General features: G+C 43.5%; 1 protein-coding gene across 3 annotated transcripts in view; it reads left to right on the forward strand.

Annotated features, from left to right (window-relative positions):
• C2H3orf20 (chromosome 2 C3orf20 homolog) overlaps positions 1–18766 on the forward strand; it is a 95003-nt gene that overhangs the window by 16926 nt on the left and 59311 nt on the right. For all 3 annotated transcript variants that reach the window (XM_015130184.3, XM_015130188.3, XM_015130186.3), the window contains exons 6-7: positions 13098–13230; positions 14290–14571. In XM_015130184.3, the coding sequence (XP_014985670.1) occupies positions 13098–13230; positions 14290–14571 (415 nt within the window). The remainder of the gene's footprint in view (positions 1–13097; positions 13231–14289; positions 14572–18766) is intronic.

The raw sequence follows: 18766 nt of genomic DNA on the forward strand, positions 1-18766 counted from the left end.
GGTAAAAGGGAGATGGTCATCATGGACGTGCCTTGTATTTCATCACTCACCATATCAAGCTGATCCTATACTCTTTCCATTAATGAACAAACGGTTATTGAACACTTGCTAACTGTCAGTCTCTGTACCAAATGCTGGGGATACAGATGTGGACTTGTAAGACAGAAAATGCCTTGCTTAAAGGAGCTGACCTCCTCAGCTTCCGGGCACGGAGTAGCTTCGGCGGCTGCCACACCTTCCTGACTGCTTTACCTGTGTTGATATGTGCTTCATCTCATTGTGGTACAATAACCCACAGCACCATTGCCAGCACCCCACTGCATATGCGCCTGGCTTGGTACTCCATTACCATGTGCCCTCCTGAGCTGGCCCTAGATCTGGCCCTGTGATCCCACAGTCAGTTTGAGGGAAAAGGAAGTACCCTCAAGACACCTGGTGATTTAATGACTTTTTCTGCTTAATGAACCTGAGGGTGATGTCTTGAGCAAGGTTGTTTCAAAGCAAAAGTTAAATACAGAAGTCCTCCTTATCCAGGGTTTCCCCTTTCTGTGGTTTCAGTTACCCACGGTCAACCACAGTCCAAAAATATTAAGATATTTTGAGGCAGAGAGAGAGAGGGACCACATTCACATAACTCTTTTTAATTTTAAATTTTTGTGGGTATAGTTGGTATATATATTTATGGGTTATGTGAGATATTTTGATACAGGCACGCAGTAATCACATCAAGCTAAATGGGGTGTCCATCACCTTATGCATTTATCCTTGGTGTTACAAACAATTCAATTGTGCTCTTTTAGTTATTTAAAAATATATAATTAAATTATGTTTGACTATAATCATCCTGAATGCTATCAACTACTAGGTCTTATTCATTCTTACTATTTTTTTGTATCCATTAGCCCTTCCCACTCCACACTACCCTTCCCAGCCTCTGGTAACTATCTGCTCTCTATCTCCATGAGTTTGTTTTAATTTTTAGCTCTGATAAAGTAGAACATACGAAGTTTGCCTTTCTGTGCCTGGCTTATTTCACTTAACATAATGATCTCCAGTTTCATTCATGTTGTTGCAAATGACAGGATCTCATTCTCTTTTTATGGCTGACTAGTACTCCATTATATGTAGGTACCACACTTCTTCATCCATTTATCTGTTGTTGATTGATACTTAGATTGCTTCCAAATCTTGGCTATTATGAAAGGTGCTGCCCTAAACATGGGAGTGCAGATATCTCTTTATTATACTGATTTCTGTCCTTTCAGGTATATACTTAGGAGTGGAATTACTGGATTGTATAGTAGCTCTATCTTTATTTTTTTGAGGAACCCCCAAACTGTGGTTGTGCTAATTGACATTCCCACCAACAGTTATGAGGGTTTCTTTTTCTCCACATCTTCACCAGCATTTGTTGTTGCCTGTCTTTTGAACAAAAGCCGTTTTAACTGGGTGAGATGATATCACCTTGTAGTTTTAATTTGCATTTCTCTATCAGTGATGTTGGGCACCTTTTCATACACTTATTTGCCATTTATATGTCTTTTTTTGAGAAGAATGAGTTTGAAAGCTCATTCAATCAGATTATTAGATTTTTTTTTTTCCTATTGAGTTGTTTGAGCTCCTTATGTATTCTGGTCATTAATCCTTTATCGAATGGGTAGTTTGCAAATATTTTCTCCCAGTCTGTGGTTTGTCTCTTCACTTTGTTGATTGTTTCCTTTGCTGTGCAGAAGCTTTTTAACTTGATGTGATCTGATTTGTCCATTTTTGTTTTGGTTGCCTGTGCTTGTGGGGTATTACTCAAGAAATCTTTGCCCACTCCACTGTCCTGGAGAGTTTCCCCTAATGTTTTCTATTAGTAGTTAATAGTTTGTGGGATTTGGCCTGAGATTTAAGTCTTTAATCCATTTTGATTTTATTTTTGTATATGGTGAGAGATAGGGGTTCTTCTGTATATGGATATCCAGTTTTCCCAGCACCATTTATTGAAAAGATTGTTCTTTCCCCAGTGTATGTTCTTGGCACCTTTTTCATAAATAGGTTCATTGTAGATGTATAGATTTATTTTGGGTCTCTGTATTGTGTTTCACTGGCCTACGTGTCTGTTTTTATGCTAGTACCATGCTGTTTTGGTTACTATAGCTCTGTTGTATAATTTGAAGTCAGGTAAAGTGATTCCTCTAGTTTTGTTATTTTTATTTATGATAGCTTTGGCTATTCTAGGGCTTTTGTGGTTCCATATAAACTTTAGGAATGTTTTTTTCTATTTCTGTGAAGATTGCCATTGGTATTTTGATAGGGATTGCATTAAATCTGTAGATTGCTTTGGGTAGTATGGACATTTTAACAGTATTTATTCTTCCAATCCATGAACATGGAATAGCTTTCCATTTTTTGATGTCATCTTCAGTTTTTTTGCATCAGTGTTTTATAGTTTTCATTGTAGAAATCTTTCATTTCTTTGTTTAGTTCGTGACTATTTTAAATGGAATTACTTTCTTAGTTTCTTTTTCAGACTATCCACTGTTGGTATATAGAAATGCTACTGATTTTGTTATGTTGATTTTTGTATCCTGCAACCTTACTGAGTTTATTGGTTCTAATAATTTTTTGGTGGAGTCTTTAGGTTTTTCCAAATGTAAGATCATATGATCTGCAAACAAGGACAGATTGACTTCTTCCTTTCCAATTTGGATGCCCTTTATTTCTTTCTCTTTTCTGATTGCTCTAGCCAGGATTCCCAGTACTATATTGAATAATAGTGGTGAAAGTGGGCGTTCTTGTCGTGTTCCTGATTTTAGAGGAAAGATTCAGTTTTTCCCCATTCAGTATGATACTAGGTATGAGTCTGTCATATATGGCTTTTACTGTGTTAAAGCATATTCCTTCTATACCCAGTTTTCTGAGGGTTTTTATCATGAAGGGATGTTGAATTTTATCAAATGCTTTTCCAGTATCAGTTGAAATGGCCACAGGGTTTTTGTACTTCATTCTGTTGATAGGATGTATCACATTGATTGATTTGCATATGTTGAACCATCCTTGCATCCCAGAGATAAATCCCACTTGGTCATGATGAATGATCTTTTTAATGTGTTGTTGAATTCAATTTGCTAGTATTGAGGATTTTTGCACCAATATTCATCAGTGGTATTGGCCTGTAGTTTTCTTTTTTTTGATGTGTCTTTGTCTGGTTTTGGTATCAGAGTAATACTGGCATCATAGAATGAGTTTATAAGTATTCCTTCCTCCTCTATTTTTCAGAAAAGTTTGAGTAGGATTGGTATGTTCTTTAAATGTTTGGTAGAATTTGACAGTGAAGCTCTTGGGTCCCAGGCTTTTCTTTTCTGGGAGACTTTTTATTATAGTTTCAATCTCGTTACTTGTTATTGGTCTGTTCAGGTTTTGGATTTCTTCATGGCTTAGTCTTGGTAGGTTGTATGTGTCTAGGAATTTATCCATTTCTTCTAGATTTCCCAATTTATTGACATATAGTTGCTCATAATAGGGACTAATGATCCTTTGAATTTTTGCAATATCAGTTGCCTCCTTTTTCATCTCTGGTTTTATTTAATTGGGTCTTCTCTCTTTTTTTCTTAGTCTGGCTAAAGGCTTTTCAAATTTGTTTAACTTTTTTAAAAAACAGCTTTTGTTTTTATTGATCTCTTGTATTGTTTTCCTTGTTTCCGTTTTATTTATTTCTGATCTTATCTTTATTATTTCTTTTCTTCCACTAATTTTGTGTTTGGTTTGCTCTTGCTTTTCTAGTTCTTTAAGTTGCATCATTGGGTTGTTTATTTGAAGTTTTTCTTCTTCTTCTTCTCTCTTTTTTTTTTTTTTTTTTTTTTGAGATGAAGTCTCACTCTGTTGCCCCAGGCTGGAATGCAGTGGTATGATCTCAGTTCACTGTAACCTCTGCCTCCCGAGTTCAAGCCATTCTCCTGCCTCAGCCTCCTGAGTAGCTGGGATTACAGACGCGCACCACCATGTCTGGGTAATTTTTGTATTTTTAGTAGAGACAGGGTTGCACCATGTTGCCCAGGCTGGTCTTGAACTTCTGACCTCAAGTGATCCACCTTCCTTGGCCTCTCAAAGTGCTGGGATTACGGGCATAAGCCACCGTGCCTGGGCTGAAGTTTTTCTTCTTTTTGATGTAGGCACTTAACAGCTATAAATTTTCCTCTTAATACTACTTTCACTGTATCCCATAGGTTTTGGTATGTTGTGTTTCCATTGTCTTTTGCTTCAAGAATTTTTTAAAATTTCCTTCTTAATTTCTTCATTGACCCACTGGTCATTCAGGAGCATGTTGTTTAATTTCCATGAATTTATGTAGTTTCCAAAATTCCTCTTCTTGATTTCTAGTTTTATTCCACTGTGATCAGAGAATATGGTTGCTGTTATTTCAGGTTGTTTTTTTTTTTTAATGTTTTAAGACTTGTTTTGTAACCTAACATATGATCTAGCTTTGAAAATGATCCATGTGCTAAGGAAAAGAATGTGTATTTTGCAGCCGTTGGATGAAATGTTCTGTAAATATCTATTAGGTCCATTTGGTCTATAATACAGATTAAGTCTGATGTTTCTTTGTTGATTTTCTGTCTGGAAGATCTGTCCAATGCTGAAAGCAGGGTGTTGCTATCTCCAGCTATTATTTTATTGGGGTCTTTCTCTCTCTTTAGCTCTAATAATATTTGCTTTATGTGTCTGGCTGCTCCAGTGTTGGGTATATATATATTTATAGTTGTTACATCTTCTTGCTGAATTGACTTATTATATAGTGACCTTCCTTGTCTCTTTCTATAGTTTTTGTTTCAAAATCTATTTTGTCTAAGTATAGCTACTCCTGTTCTTTTTTGATTTCCATTTGCATGTAACATCTTTTTTTCATTCCTTTATTTTCAGTCTATGTGTGTCTTTATAAGTGGAGTGTGCTTCTGATCATGGGGTCTTATTTTTTTATCCATCCAACAACTCTATGTCTTTTGATTGGAGAGTTTAGTCCATTTACATTCAATGTTATTATTGATAATTAAGGACTTACTCCTGCCATTTGGTTGTTCTCTGGTTGTTTTGTGGTCTTATTCTTCTTTCCTTCGCTCCTGTCTTCCTTTTACTGAAAGTGATTTTCTCTTGTGGTATGATTAAATTTCTTGTTTTTTATTTTTTGTGTACCCATTATGTGTTTTTTGATTTGCGTTTACCATGAGGCTTGCAAATACTATCTTATGACTCATTATTTTAAGCTGATAATAACTTCACACTGTTTGCATAAACAAAGAAACAAACAACCAAAGAGAAAACTAATAAAACTCTACACCTTAACTTCATCTCCCCACATTTTAACTTTTTGTTATTTCTATTTATATCTTATTGTACTATATCTTGAAAAGTTGTTGTAGCTATTATTATTTTTTTTTTTTTTTGAGACGGAGTCACGGTCTGTCACCCAGGCTGCAGTGCAGTGGCACGTCTTGGCTGACTGCAACCTCCTTCTCCTGAGTTCAAGCAATTCTCCTGCCTCAGCCTCCCAAGTAGCTGGGACTACAGGCGCATACCACCACACCCAGCTAATTTTTGTATTTTTAGTAGAGATGGGGGTTTCACTATGTTGGCCAGGCTGATCTCGAACTCCTGGACCTCAAGTGATCTGCCTGCCTCGGCCTCCCAAAGTGCTGGGATTATAGGCGTGAGCCACCACGCTGACCTGTAGCTATTATTTTTTATGGATTTGTCTTTTAGTCTTTCTACTTGAGATAGTAGTAGCTTACACACCTTAATAACAGTGTTGTAATATTCTGGTTTTCTCTGTACTATTACCAGTGAGTTTTATACTAACACCTTTTCTTTCTGATTGTGAAGTACTGGCTTTAGGATTTCGTGTAGAAGAGGTCTGGTGTTGATGAAATTCCTCAGCTTTTGTTTGTCTAGGAAAGTCTTTATTTCTTCATGTTTGAAAGATATTTTCACAAGATATACTATTCTAGGGTAAAAGGTTTTTTCCTTCAACCCTTTAAATATGTCATGTCACTCTCTCCTGGCCTGTAACATTTCCACTGAAAAGTCTGCTGCCAGACAAATGGAGCTCCATTGTATGTTATTTGTTTCTTTTCTCTTGCTGCTTTTAGTATCCTTTCTTAGGATCCTTGACCTTTGGGAGTTTGGTTATTAAATGCCTTAAAGTAGTCTTCTTTGGGTTAAATCTGCTTAGTGTTCTATGACCTTCTTGTACTTGAATTTTGGTATCTTTCTCTAGGTTTGGGAAGTTCTCTGTTGTTATTTCTTTGAATAAACTTTCTACCCCTGTCTCTTTCTCTACCTCATCTTTAAGGCCAATAACTCTTAAATTTGCCCTTTTGAGGTTATTTCCTAGATCTTGTAGCCATGTTTCATTCTTTATTCTTTTTTCTTTTGTCTCCTCTGACTGTGTATTTTCAAACAGGATGTCTTCAAGCTCACTAATTCTTTCTTCTGCTTGATAAATTCTGCTGATAAAAGATTCTGACTAATTTCTCAGAATGTCAATTGTATTTTTGAATCCAGAATTTCTGCTTGCTTCTTTAAAATTATTTCAGTCTCTTTAAAAATTATTTATTTATTTATTTATTTATTTATTTATTTATTTATTTTTGAGATGGAGTCTTGCTCTGTCGCCCAGGCTGGAGTGCAGTGGCACGATCTCGGCTCACTGCAAGCTCCGCCTCCCAGGTTCACGCCATTCTCCTGCCTCAGCCTCCCGAGTAGCTGGGACTACAGGCGCCTGCCACCATGCCCGGCTAATTTTTTTGTATATATTTTAGTACAGAGTTTCACCATGTTAGCTAGGATGGTTTCGATCTCCTGACCTTGTGATCCGCCCGCCTCGGCCTCCCAAAGTGCTGGGATTACAGGCGTAAGCCATTGCGCCTAGCCTGTTATTATTATTTTTTATTATACTTTAAGTTCTAGGGTGCATGTGCACAATGTGCAGGTTTGATACATAGGTGTACATGTGCCATGTTGGTTTGCTGCCCATCAACGCATCATTTACATTAGGTATTTCTGTGAACGCTATCCTTCCCCCAGCCTCCAACGCCCGCAACAAGCCCTAGTGTGTGATGTTCCCTGCCCGGTGGCCAAGTGATCTCATTGTTCAATTCCCACCTGTGAGTGCAGTGTTTGGTTTTCTGTCCTTATGATAGTTTGCTGAGAATGATGGTTTCCAGCTTCATCCATGTCCCTGCAAAGGGCATGAATTCATCCTTTTTTATGGCTGCATAGTATTCCATGATATATATGTGCCACATTTTCTTTTTTTTTTTTTTTTTTTTTGAGACGGAGTCTTGCTCTGTTGCCCAGGCTGGAGTGCAGTGGCCGGATCTCAGCTCACTGCAAGCTCCGCCTCCCGGGTTTACGCCATTCTCCTGCCTCAGCCTCCCGAGTAGCTGGGACTACAGGCGCCCGCCACCTCGCCCGGCTAGATTTTTGTATTTTTTAGTAGAGACGGGGTTTCACCGTGTTAGCCAGGATGGTCTCGATCTCCTGACCTCGTGATCCGCCCGTCTCGGCCTCCCAAAGTGCTGGGATTACAGGCTTGAGCCACCGCGCCCGGCCAGTGCCACCTTTTCTTAATCCAGTCTATCACTGATGGACATTTGGGTTGGTTCCAAGTCTTCGTTATTGTGAATTCTGCCGCAATAAACATATGTGTGCATGTGTCTTTATAGTAGCATGATTTATAATCCTTTGGGTATATACCCAGTAATGGGATGGCTGGGTCAAATGGTAATTCTAGTTCTAGATCCTTGAGGAATCGCCACACTGTCTTCAATCTCTTCGTTAAATGATAGAATTCTGAATTCTTTCTCTGTGTTATCTTGAATTTCTTTGAGTTTCCTCAAAGCAGCTATTTTAAATTCTCTGTCTGAAAGGTAACATATCTGTTTCTCCAGGATTGGTCACTGGTGCCTTATTTAGTTCATTTTGTGAAATCATATCTTCCTGGATGGCCTTGATGCCTGTAGATGTTCATCAGTGTTGGCATTGAAGAGTTAGGTATTTATTGTAGTCTTCACAGTCTGGGGTTGTTTGTACTTTTCCTTCTTGGGAAGGCTTTCCAGGTATTTGAAAGGGCTTGGGTGTTGTGACCTAAGCCATATCTGCATTAGGGGGCAACCCAAGCCCAGTAACATTGTGGTTCTTTCTGACTCAGAGAGGTACTGCCTTGGTGATCTTGGATAAGATCCAGGAGAATTCTCTAGATTATCGCAGAGACACTTGTTCTCTTCCCTGCTTTCCCCCAAACAAATGGAGTCTCTCTCTGTGCTGAGCCACCTGGAGCTGGGGATGGGGTGACACAAGTACCCCTGTGGCCACCACCACTGGGACTGCACTGGATGAAACCTAAAGCTAGCACAGCACTGGGTCTTGCCCAAGACCTGCTGTAACTACTGCCAGACTACTGCCTATATTTGCTGAAGGCCCCTAGGGATCTACAATCAGCAGGTGGTGAAGCCAGCCAGGTTTCTGTTCTTCCCTTTAGGGCAGAAAGTTCCCACAGGCCCCAGGCAGGTCCAGAGATGTTGTCTGGGAGCCAGGACTAGAGTAAAACACCTTCAAAATCTACCTGATATTCTATTGTACTGTGGCTGAGCTGGCACTCAAACCATGAGACACAGTCCTTCCCACTCTTCCCTCCCTCTTCCACAGGCAGAGGAGTCTCACGCTTTGGCCACCACCACCAGGTCCATGGGGAGTACTGCCAGGCTACTGCAACTGTTCACTTAAGGTCCAAGGACTCTTCAGTTAGGCCTGGGACTCACTCTTCAGGGCAGTGGGCTCCCCTGTGCCCCAGGACAGGTATAGAAATGCCATCCAAGAGCCAAGGCGTGGAATCAGAGCCCCTTAGTGCTCTGCCTCCTCATTGCTGAGCTAGTACATAAGGTGCAAGACAAAGTCCTCTTTACGTTTCCCTCTGCTTTTCTCTCTTTTTTTTTTTTTTTTTTTTTGAGACAGAGTCTCGCTCTGTAGCCCAGGCTGGAGTGCAGTGGCCGGATCTCAGCTCACTGCAAGCTCCGCCTCCCGGGTTCACGCCGCCATTCTCCTGCCTCAGCCTCCCGAGTAGCTGGGACTACAGGCGCTGCCACCTCGCCCGGCTATTTTTTGTATTTTTTAGTAGAGACAGGGTTTCACCGTGTTAGCCAGGATGGTCTCGATCTCCTGACCTCGTGATCCGCCCGTCTCGGCCTCCCAAAGTGCTGGGATTACAGGCTTGAGCCACCGCGCCCGGCCTTCCCTCTGCTTTTCTCAAGCAGAAGGAGTCCCTCACTGTGACCACCACATCTGAGAATGTGCTGAGTCTCTCCTGAAGCCAACATGTCTCAGAGTGTCACCCAAGGTCCACAGCCTACTACCTGGGTATCACTGCTGGTTATTCAGTCAGCAGGTGATGGGTCCTGCCAGGACTGGGTCCTTCCCTTCAAGGAAGTAGGTTCCCTTCTGGCCCAGGATGTATCTAGAAATGTAATCTGGGAGCTAGGGCCTGGAATGGGGGCCTCATGACACTGACTGGTACCCTATCCTACTGTGGCTAAACTGGTATCCAAGATGTTAAATGAAGTCCTTTTTACTCTTCCCTCTTCTCTCCTCAAGTGGAAGAAAGGGGTCTTTTTTGGAGCCATGAACTGTGCCACTTGGGCTTGGGGGAGGGGTGTCACAAGCACTCCCTTAGCTGCCCCAGCTGGTGCCTTAGTAGGTTGCGTACCCTCTAAATCCACTGGCTCTGAGCCCAGCTCAGCACTAAGGCTTGCCTGGGAGTTGTAGTCCTTGCAGCGTAGGTTGCCTTTCAAGTTTATTGAGAACTCCAGAGCCCACAGTGGACAGGCGTGCCAAAAGGCAGGATGCAGCCACTGGGATGGGTAATTTCCCTTTGGCTAGGGCAGGTCTAAATGCTCCCTCCATGAGTGAGCTTCAGCTGAGTTCAGCCTGCTTTTGCTTTCCACTGTGACGGGAAAGCACTGAGTTCAATGCAAAGTCTGACAATCACTGCACTCTCCCTCTCCCAAATGCATAGATCCTCTCTCTGTGCCATGTAGCTGCTGCCAGGGATGGGGAGGGGTTGTGTCAGCAATTCAAGACTGTCTTTCCTACCTCTCCAGTGCCTCTTTCAGCAATATGAAGTTAAAATCAGGTACTATGAGTGCTTACCTGGTTTTTGGCTATTTTGAAGATGCTTGTTTTGTGTAGGTAGTTGTTAAATTTGGTGTTCCCGTGGGGAGGACAATCAGTAGAGCCTTCTATTTGGCCATCGTTCCCCACCCCTCCACCTAACTTTTATTACAATATATTGTTTTAATTGTTCTATTTTAGTAAGAGTTATTGTTAATCTCTTAGGGTCTAACTTATCAATTAAACTTTATCATAGGTGTGCATGTAAAAAACATAGCATATACAGGTTTGGTACTATCCATGCTTTCAGGCATTTACTAGGGGTCCTGGAATGTGTCTCTCAAGGATTGGGGGGACTGCTGCATGTCTATTGGCCTCTTGTCTATGTGGCTGCTTTCCTTTGCCACCCAACTTTTAGCCGCCTTGTTGTGTCCATTGACACTGGGATGTATATTCCGTGATGCTGCATTATAGGGCCTTAATCTTGTTTAGGAATTAGGCTCATATGTGCATGCTAGCATGGGTGATTAGCCTTGCCTCATAGCTCATAAGTAACTGTGGGTCCAAGCTAGCCCAGCAATGTCCCAGTTTATGCCTGTTGTCCTATGACATATGTATGAATGATGCCTGATTTTGCTATAGCCATTCTGGTTTGAAGTCACTTTGGGTTTGGGGGCCTCCACCATCCATTCCATATCCATATACTATTCCAGCTCACCTGCTGGCAGTTCTGGGGCCAGGCTGACTTTGAGTACCAGCTCCAGGAGTTGGGCTTACTCCCTGAGGGGACGGCAGCTATTTCTGGAAGGTATCCAACGTTACAAGAAGAGAACTGTTAATGGCAGTTCCTAATCAGAGCAAGAGACCATCACCTTTGAGGACCCCAAGGCACCTGGGGCAGGTCAGACATAGAGGCTTAATCCAGCAGATGCTCCAGGTGGCCCGCCAGCAGGTCGCTGGACCTCAGGCCCTAGGCTTAAGTTCAGGGTTCAGTCTCTGGTCCCTGTTGGCAGGAGAAGTGGGGAAAGCGACCAGGAACCACTCAGGGTGGCAGATACCAGAGATAGTCCCCAAGCACTGGCCAACAACCTCCAGGCTTCACCAACAGCAAGGAAAGCTCCATTCTGAGGCCCTCAGGGCTTCAGTTAGAGCCTGAGAAATGCCCCCACCCAAAGCCAGGTTTCATCCTCAAATCTAAGGTGAAGTTGAGCCTGCATACTACGAGGCTGCAACTGGGTGGGAGTCAGAGGTTCAGTGTAGGTAGGACCTGACACAAATGACTAAATAGATGCCCCTGGAACCTAGGGTGGGAGGATCACTGCCGTGACTCCACATGACCACATCCTCACACCACCTGTCATGGAGGACAGCTGTGAAAATTAGTATCACAGGCACAGATCGTTGTCATCCAGGTCATGCAGATCATTGTCGTCTAGTCTGCAGAAACTCAGATGACAGTGATCTCTGCCTGTGGCACTTGGGCTCCCTCCAGAAGACCCAAGATTAGCCATCATCAGAGAAGTTTTCAAGCTGATTGAGAAGAAATAGAAACTTTGTGTCTTTAATCAGGAGAATCAAAAGGGTCCAATTCAGTAAGGGCAGTCGAGCCCCAGAAATGCTCTTTTCCTGGAACCCGGGGAGACATGGCCAGTGTCATCACTTTGCACAAGTCAGTCCCTGACACATCCATCATGGATGACTCACAGTATGAGTAACATCTCTCTTTGATAACTGACCAGTCAACAATTCCTGGTGAGCATCAATGATACCCCCAATATTCTGACATTTAGAGGATGCTGCTCTCCTGCTCTTCCTGGCCCCATGTCCCCTAGTAAACACAATGTCTTGAAAAACCATTTTCTAAAACCCCTCCTATATTAGTTTTCATGCTGCTGATAAAGACATATCCAAGACTGGGAAGAAAAAGAGGTTTAGTTGGACTTACAGTTCCATATAGCTGAGGAGGCCCCAGAATCATGGCAGGAGGTGAAAGGCACTCCTTACATGGCAGCAAGAGAAAATGAGGAAGAAGCAAAAGCGGAAATGCCTGATGAACCCATCAGGTCTCATGAAACGTATTCACTATTATGAGAATAGCACAGGAAAGACCGGCCCCCATGATTCAATTACCTCCCCTTGGGTTCCTCCCACAACAAGTGGGAATTCTGGGAGATACAATTCAAGTTAAGATTTGGGTAGGGACACAGCCAAACCATATCATTCTGCCCCTGGCTCCTCCAAATCTCATATCCTCACATTTCCTTTTTTTTTTTTTTTTTTGAGATGGAGTCTTACTCTGTTACCCAGGCTAGAGTGCAGTGGTGTGGTCTCGGTTCACTGCAACCTCCACCTCCCAGGTTCAGGAGATTCTATTGCCTCAGCCTCCTGAGTAGCTGGAACTACAGGTGTATACCAGCACGCCCAGTTAATTTTTGTATTTTTTGTAGAGATGGGGTTTCACCATGTTGGCCAGGCTGGTCTCGAACTCCTGATCTCAGGTGATCTGCTTGCCTCGGCCTCCCAAAGTGCTGGGATTACAGGCACGAGCCACCATGCCTGACCATGTTCTTACATTTCAAAAGCAATCATGCCTTCCCAACAGTCCCCCAAAGTCTTGACTCATTTCACCATTAACCCAACAGTCCAAAGTCTCATCTGAGACAGGCAAGTTCCTTCCACCTATGAGCCTGTAAAATCAAAAGCAAGCTAGTTACTTCCTAGATACAGTGGGGATGCAGGTATTGAGTAAATACAGCCATTCCAAATGGGAAAAAAATGGCCAAAACAAAGGGCTTACAGGGCCCATGCAAGTCCAAAATCCAGCGGGACGAATTTTAAAGCTCCAAAATGATCTCCTTTGACTCCAAGTCTCACATCCAGGTCACACTGATGCAAAAGGTGGGTTCCCATGGTCTTGGGCATCTCTGTAACTTCTTGCCCTCCAATTACAGGAAAATCTAGAACTATAGAAGATGTCAGCATGCCGCCCCCGCATCGAGGAGTGGGAACCCCTGCCAACAGCCTAGAGTTCAGCGACCCCTGCCCTGAGGCCCGGGAGAAGCTGCAGGAGTTGTGTCGCCACATGTGAGCACCTAAGTGCTTGGGTCAGGGGAGGCAAGGGTTCTGAGAAAGCCCGGCCCCCAGCTGGGAGTCCCTGTGTATATGTGAGTGTCCAGTCACAGAAGTGTGGGAGACATGCTGCCTGAGAGCATGGGTTATGCAGTACTCCCCATGACAGCCACAGGTGCAGTGTCCCTCACAGGCAGACACACACCCCTGTCCTTCCTTGCTCACCATCCTCCCTACAATATCACTGCAACCATGCAAGGAAGACAAGATTGATGCCCATTTTGTGGATGGGGAAACTGAGGCAGCCTAAGCAGGTATGTGAGTAAGAAATTGCCTGAGCTCACACAGCTCCAGTGGCCTGCCTCCTGCCCCTGCTCAGCAATGCTCTCTACCTCTGCAACACCTTGCCGGGGATGCCCTGTTGCATGACTCCTTACATTTAGGGCTTTTGTGCCCTGTTTGTTTCTTAACTTAATTTGCCAGATGTTCTACAAGACAAACAAAAACCTCTCAAAACAAACCAAAAAAAAGTTAGTGGTTTTTATCATTCTGTGGGGCCATCCCACAAGCCCTAGCAATTTACTCAACATTTCTCTTAGGGCCCAGGCCATTGGGTGTAAAGGACTTAAGTGCCTGTTCACATCTAATAGCTTAGTCATATATATCTCTGGGGGGTCGCTGGGCTGGAACATGGGGAGAGGGCAGCCACTGTTTGCCTCCTCACTGTGACACTCTGGAAGAAAGCTCTGTTCCCTGAAACCTCAGGACTGGGGTGAGCAAGGTCTTCAAACCCTCAGGACCCCCCCACACTTCCACACACAGTCCCACTCCATAGGTCCTCACCCTCAGGCTCAGGTGGAAATCAGGCAAGGGCTGTTCTTAGACGGGCACTGGGAACTTCCCAGTTCTTCCCAAAAACTACCTTTATGGACGAGGGAGCGTGGGTTGGGGACGTGTACTTTGGGGACAGGGGAATGGGATAGGGGTCTTGTGTACTAAGGAGGGGCTGTAGAGAGCATCCCTGGTGCGTGAGAACCAAGAGGCTAGACAATATATTGGTCTCCTTCTCTGCAGAGAAGCCGAAAGGGCCACGTGGAAAGGGAGGAATATCTCCTACCCCATGATCTTACGAAACTACAAGGCAAAGATGCCCTCTCATCTAATGATGGCCCGCAAAGGAGACTCTCAGACCCCGGGTTTACATTACCCTCCCACCGCAAGTGCTCAGACTCTCACCCCCACACCTCACCCATCATCCGCCAACCATCTCGTCAGTCGGCATTGTCAAGAGGGGAAGGCGCCCAAGAAGGCCTTCAAGTTTCATTACACCTTCTATGACGGCTCCTCCTTTGTTTAGTATCCTTTTATTTGGTGCCACCCTATCTCCCCAGCTACTCAACCCCAGAGAACTCCAGGACTTGACACAGCCTAAATATTTCCTTGGGCCTTTTAGTTATCAGAGAAACCTGGTGGTGGGTCTCTTGGGTATTAAAAGTTTGTCTAGATCAGACTCAGGAGGTCAGAGGAGGAGGTAATAAGTTTCAAGCCTCAAGTTCAGTTCAGAGCAACATGAACATACCAAACCCCAGCTACCTGTGAGAAGCTTGTCAGTGCAGGCTGTGAATGCAGACAAAGTCCCTGCCTTTGAGGACCTCTCAGTTGAGACAAGGTTAAAGACACAAAATAAATCATCTCTAGTGGAGAGGAGGGAGTTAGGAGGCCTTAAACAATTCATCCTTCTCTCCCTGGCTCAGTGGTTAAGCTCTGTGGTCCTTGCATACTTCACCCATCCACATCCTTGGAGCCTGAGACCTCACCCCAAATGCGCTATCTCCTGGGCCCTGACTGCTCTGCAGCTGAGATCTGACTGGGCTCATGAGCCTAGTGCTAGCTGTGTCCCAACCTTGGATGTAGGAGCAACAAAAGGAGAAATATTTTCTCTTTGAGAATCTGATGAAAGCTATAGACCTTCTCCCTAGAAATAAGCACTTATCTACACATACCTATAAGGCGTTACCTGTGATTGCAGGGCATTTACCAACCTCCAAAGCCTGTCTTTGGATCTGAGTTTGAAAAGACAAATCTCCTTGGAGGGTGAGCCCTGAGGGCTGTGCGTACCTCAGAGTGATTTGAGTCTGATTATTTTCTTCATTCACAGATGTGTATCGAGTAGCTATCATGTGCAATGAATTCAGATAATGAAGTTAATAGACCATTTGTACTTCAGAGGGAGCAACTTTAATTGCTCCTTTTAAAGTGAAGAGAAGGAGTTTGAATTTGGGTGGTAAAAGCAAAAGAGAGGACTCCCTTTAGAGAATGTCTGGGGTGGAAGTCACCTTGTACCCTATGTTCTTTTTGGAGGTCCTGTTGCCCAAACCCGACATGTTCTAGAGCTGGACCAGATCACAGATGTCTTTCATTGGCCACAAGGACTCTGAGGCCTGAGAGGGCAAAGCACTTATTCCAGGTTACGCAGTCTGGAGTTACATAAAATGTCACGGATGGGAAACACAGTCATTTGTTTCTCCCCCTTCACTGTAGAAATGGGTAAACTGAGACCCAAAGGCATGGTGTAACTGACTGTATGCCACAAAAGGAATTCTGTGGCCAAGCTAGGCCTGGGTTCAGGGCCTCGTTGCCTCAATTTAGGGTCCTCTCTTGGGTACCATTTTTATACCTTTAAGGATTATTTCCTCCAGCACAGAGCAGGGTAGAGGGCGATGGAAGTGGATCTCATTTTAATAATACAATCACTGGGCACTCAGGATCCCCTGCCCCTTTCTTGGAGGAGAGGATGGGTCTCTGGGCTGTCTCAACCACTTTCACAAAGGCCAAGGCCCCCAACTAGGCTCTCCTGGCAGCAGCCTCCTTGCTTCCTTTGTCCTCCTCTTGACTGAACTGGGAATTGAGGATTTAAGCGCTCTGTCAAAGAAGTCTCATTGTTTCTCAGACCGTAAATGAATCCATTCATCACACTCTGCTCGGCCCTGCTTGCAACACGTCCACAGTATTGAACACAGCTGACTCCTTCGAGAGCAGCTGCTGCTTGCAATGGGTTGTGTTGTGCCCCACCCCCGCTTCTTTCTGACTCTTCGCTGCATTTAATAGGATGATCTCCCTGAGCTCCTCATGAAGCTGTGTCTATGAATTAGTCTTCTATCAGGGGCTTCAGAAAGAGGGTGGGCTTGTGTATGATAAGAGCACAGTACCCTAGCCTGCAAGAATCTCTGTTCTCTCACTTGTCCCAGAATTCTGAACACCTTCCCAACTCCTACCCCCAAATGGTCTGAGAGATCCCCCAAACTTTTGATCCATTGGTACTGGCACTCTTGACTCACACGCCAGCAGTGCTCACCTCCTGGCAATTAATGCTCTTCTCTTTGGGTGTCCTAAAAGACTAGGGCTCTAGGCTCAGTTCTTCTTGGTGACCCTACACAAGTCACTTGATCTCTGTGCCTCACTTCCCTTGATTATAAGATGAGGAAGTTGAACCCAGTGATCTTAAAGGAGAAATTCTGTGTTACCGTGTTCAAATAGTCAGAACACATGTGCAGCTATTTGATCCCTCTCAAGTACAGAAAATGTTTGGAAAGCTCTTCTTTCACCTAATGGCTTCCATAGAACACTGGGTTCAGTAGTCGATTCTGTTTTCATAGAGATTGCTGGTCAAGCTCTCAGGCAAAAATGGTATGTCTGGGCCAGGCGCGGTGGCTCACGCCTGTAATCCCAGCACTTTGGGAGGCCGAGGCAGGCGGATTATGAGGTCAGAAGATTGAGACCATCCTGGCTAACATGGTGAAACCCCGTCTCTACTAAAAATACAAAAAATTAGCCGGGCGTGATGGCGGGCACCTGTAGTCCCAGCTACTCAGGAGGCTGAGGCAGGAGAATGGCATGAACTCAGGAGGCGAAGCTTGCAGTGAGCCGAGATCGAGCCACTGCACTCCAGCTTGGGCAACAGAGCAAGACTCCGTCTCAAAAAAAAAAAAAAAAAAAGGTATGTCTGCAATGGGAATATCATAAAGCTCTAAGCTGTAATTGGTTTGCACTTGGCAGCTTCAGACCCCAGACCTGTCTCAATGTTCACTGCATTCATTCATTCTAGTGGGTGTGAGTGGTATCTTACTGTGGTTTTAACTTATATTTACCTAATGATGAATGGCGTAGAGCATCTTTTCGTGTGTGTGTGTGTGTGTGTGTGTGTGTGTGTGTGTGTGTGTGTGTGTGGTTTGGTACATCTTCTTTGGAGAAATGTATATTGAAGTCCTTGCTCATGTTTTGATTGAGTTGTCTTTCTTTAAAACAAGTTGTAAGGGTTCTTTACATATTGTGTATATATACTAGATGCTTATCGGATATATGCTTTGCAAGTATTTTTTCCTGTACTGTCAGATGTCTTTTCACTTTCTCAGTAGCATCATTTAATGCACAAAACTTTTAAATTTTGATGAAGTCCAATTTTTTCCACCTTTCTTTTGCTGCTTATGCATTTGGCTTTATGTCTAAAAAACCATCGCCAAATCCAAGGTTATAACATTTACCCCTGTGTTTTCCTCTTCTTTTTTTTTTTTTTTTTTTTTTTTTGAGACAGAGTTTTGCTCTTGTTGCCCAGGCTGGAGTACAATGGCGTGATCCAGCTCACCACAACCTCCGCCTCCTGGGTTCAAGCGTTTCTTCTGCCTCAGCCTCCCGAGTAGCTGGGATTACAGGTACACACCACCATGCTGGACTAATTTTGTATTTTTAATAGAGATGGGGTTTCTCCATGTTGGTCAGGCTGGTCTTGAACTCACTCCTGACCTCAGGTGATCCACCCACCTTGGCCTCCCAAAGTGCTGGGATTACAGGCATGAGCCACCATGCCCGGCCCCCTGTGTTTTTTTCTAAGAGGTTTATACTTATAGGTCTTGTGGTCTTTGAAGCATTTTGAGTTAATTTTTGTATGTGGTATAAGATAAGGTTCCAGTTTCTTTCCTTTGTGTGTGGATAGCTAATTGTCCCAGTACCATTTATTTAAGAGGCATTCTTTCCCCATTGAATGATCATGGCACCCTTGTCAAAAATCAATTGACTATAGAACTATAGATGTATGGGTTTATTTTTGGACTGTTAATTCTAAGCCATTAACACATATGTCTGTCTTTATGCCTGTACCACACTGTTTTGACTATTGTAGTTTTGTAGTAAGTTTTGCAATAAGGTAGTGTGAGTCTCCCACTTTTTTTTTTTTTTTTTCAAGACTATTTTGGTTGCTTGGAATCTCTTACCATTTCATGTAAATTTTCAGTCAGGTTTTCCATTTCTACAAAAAAAAAGCCAATAAGATTTTGATAGGCATTGCTTTGATTCTGTAGATCACTTTGGGGAGTGATACCATTAACAGTTTTTTGTTTGTTTGTTTGTTTGTTTGTTTTTGAGACTGAGTCTTGCTCTGTCACCCAGGCCAGAGTACAGTGGTGCCATCTCGGCTCACTGCAACCTCTGCCTCCCAGGCTCAAGCAATTCTCCTGCCTCAGCCTCCCAGATAGCTGGGACTACAGGTGTGTGTCAC

Source organism: Macaca mulatta, chromosome 2, assembly GCF_049350105.2.
Source record: "Macaca mulatta isolate MMU2019108-1 chromosome 2, T2T-MMU8v2.0, whole genome shotgun sequence".
Taxonomy (NCBI): domain Eukaryota; kingdom Metazoa; phylum Chordata; class Mammalia; order Primates; family Cercopithecidae; genus Macaca; species Macaca mulatta.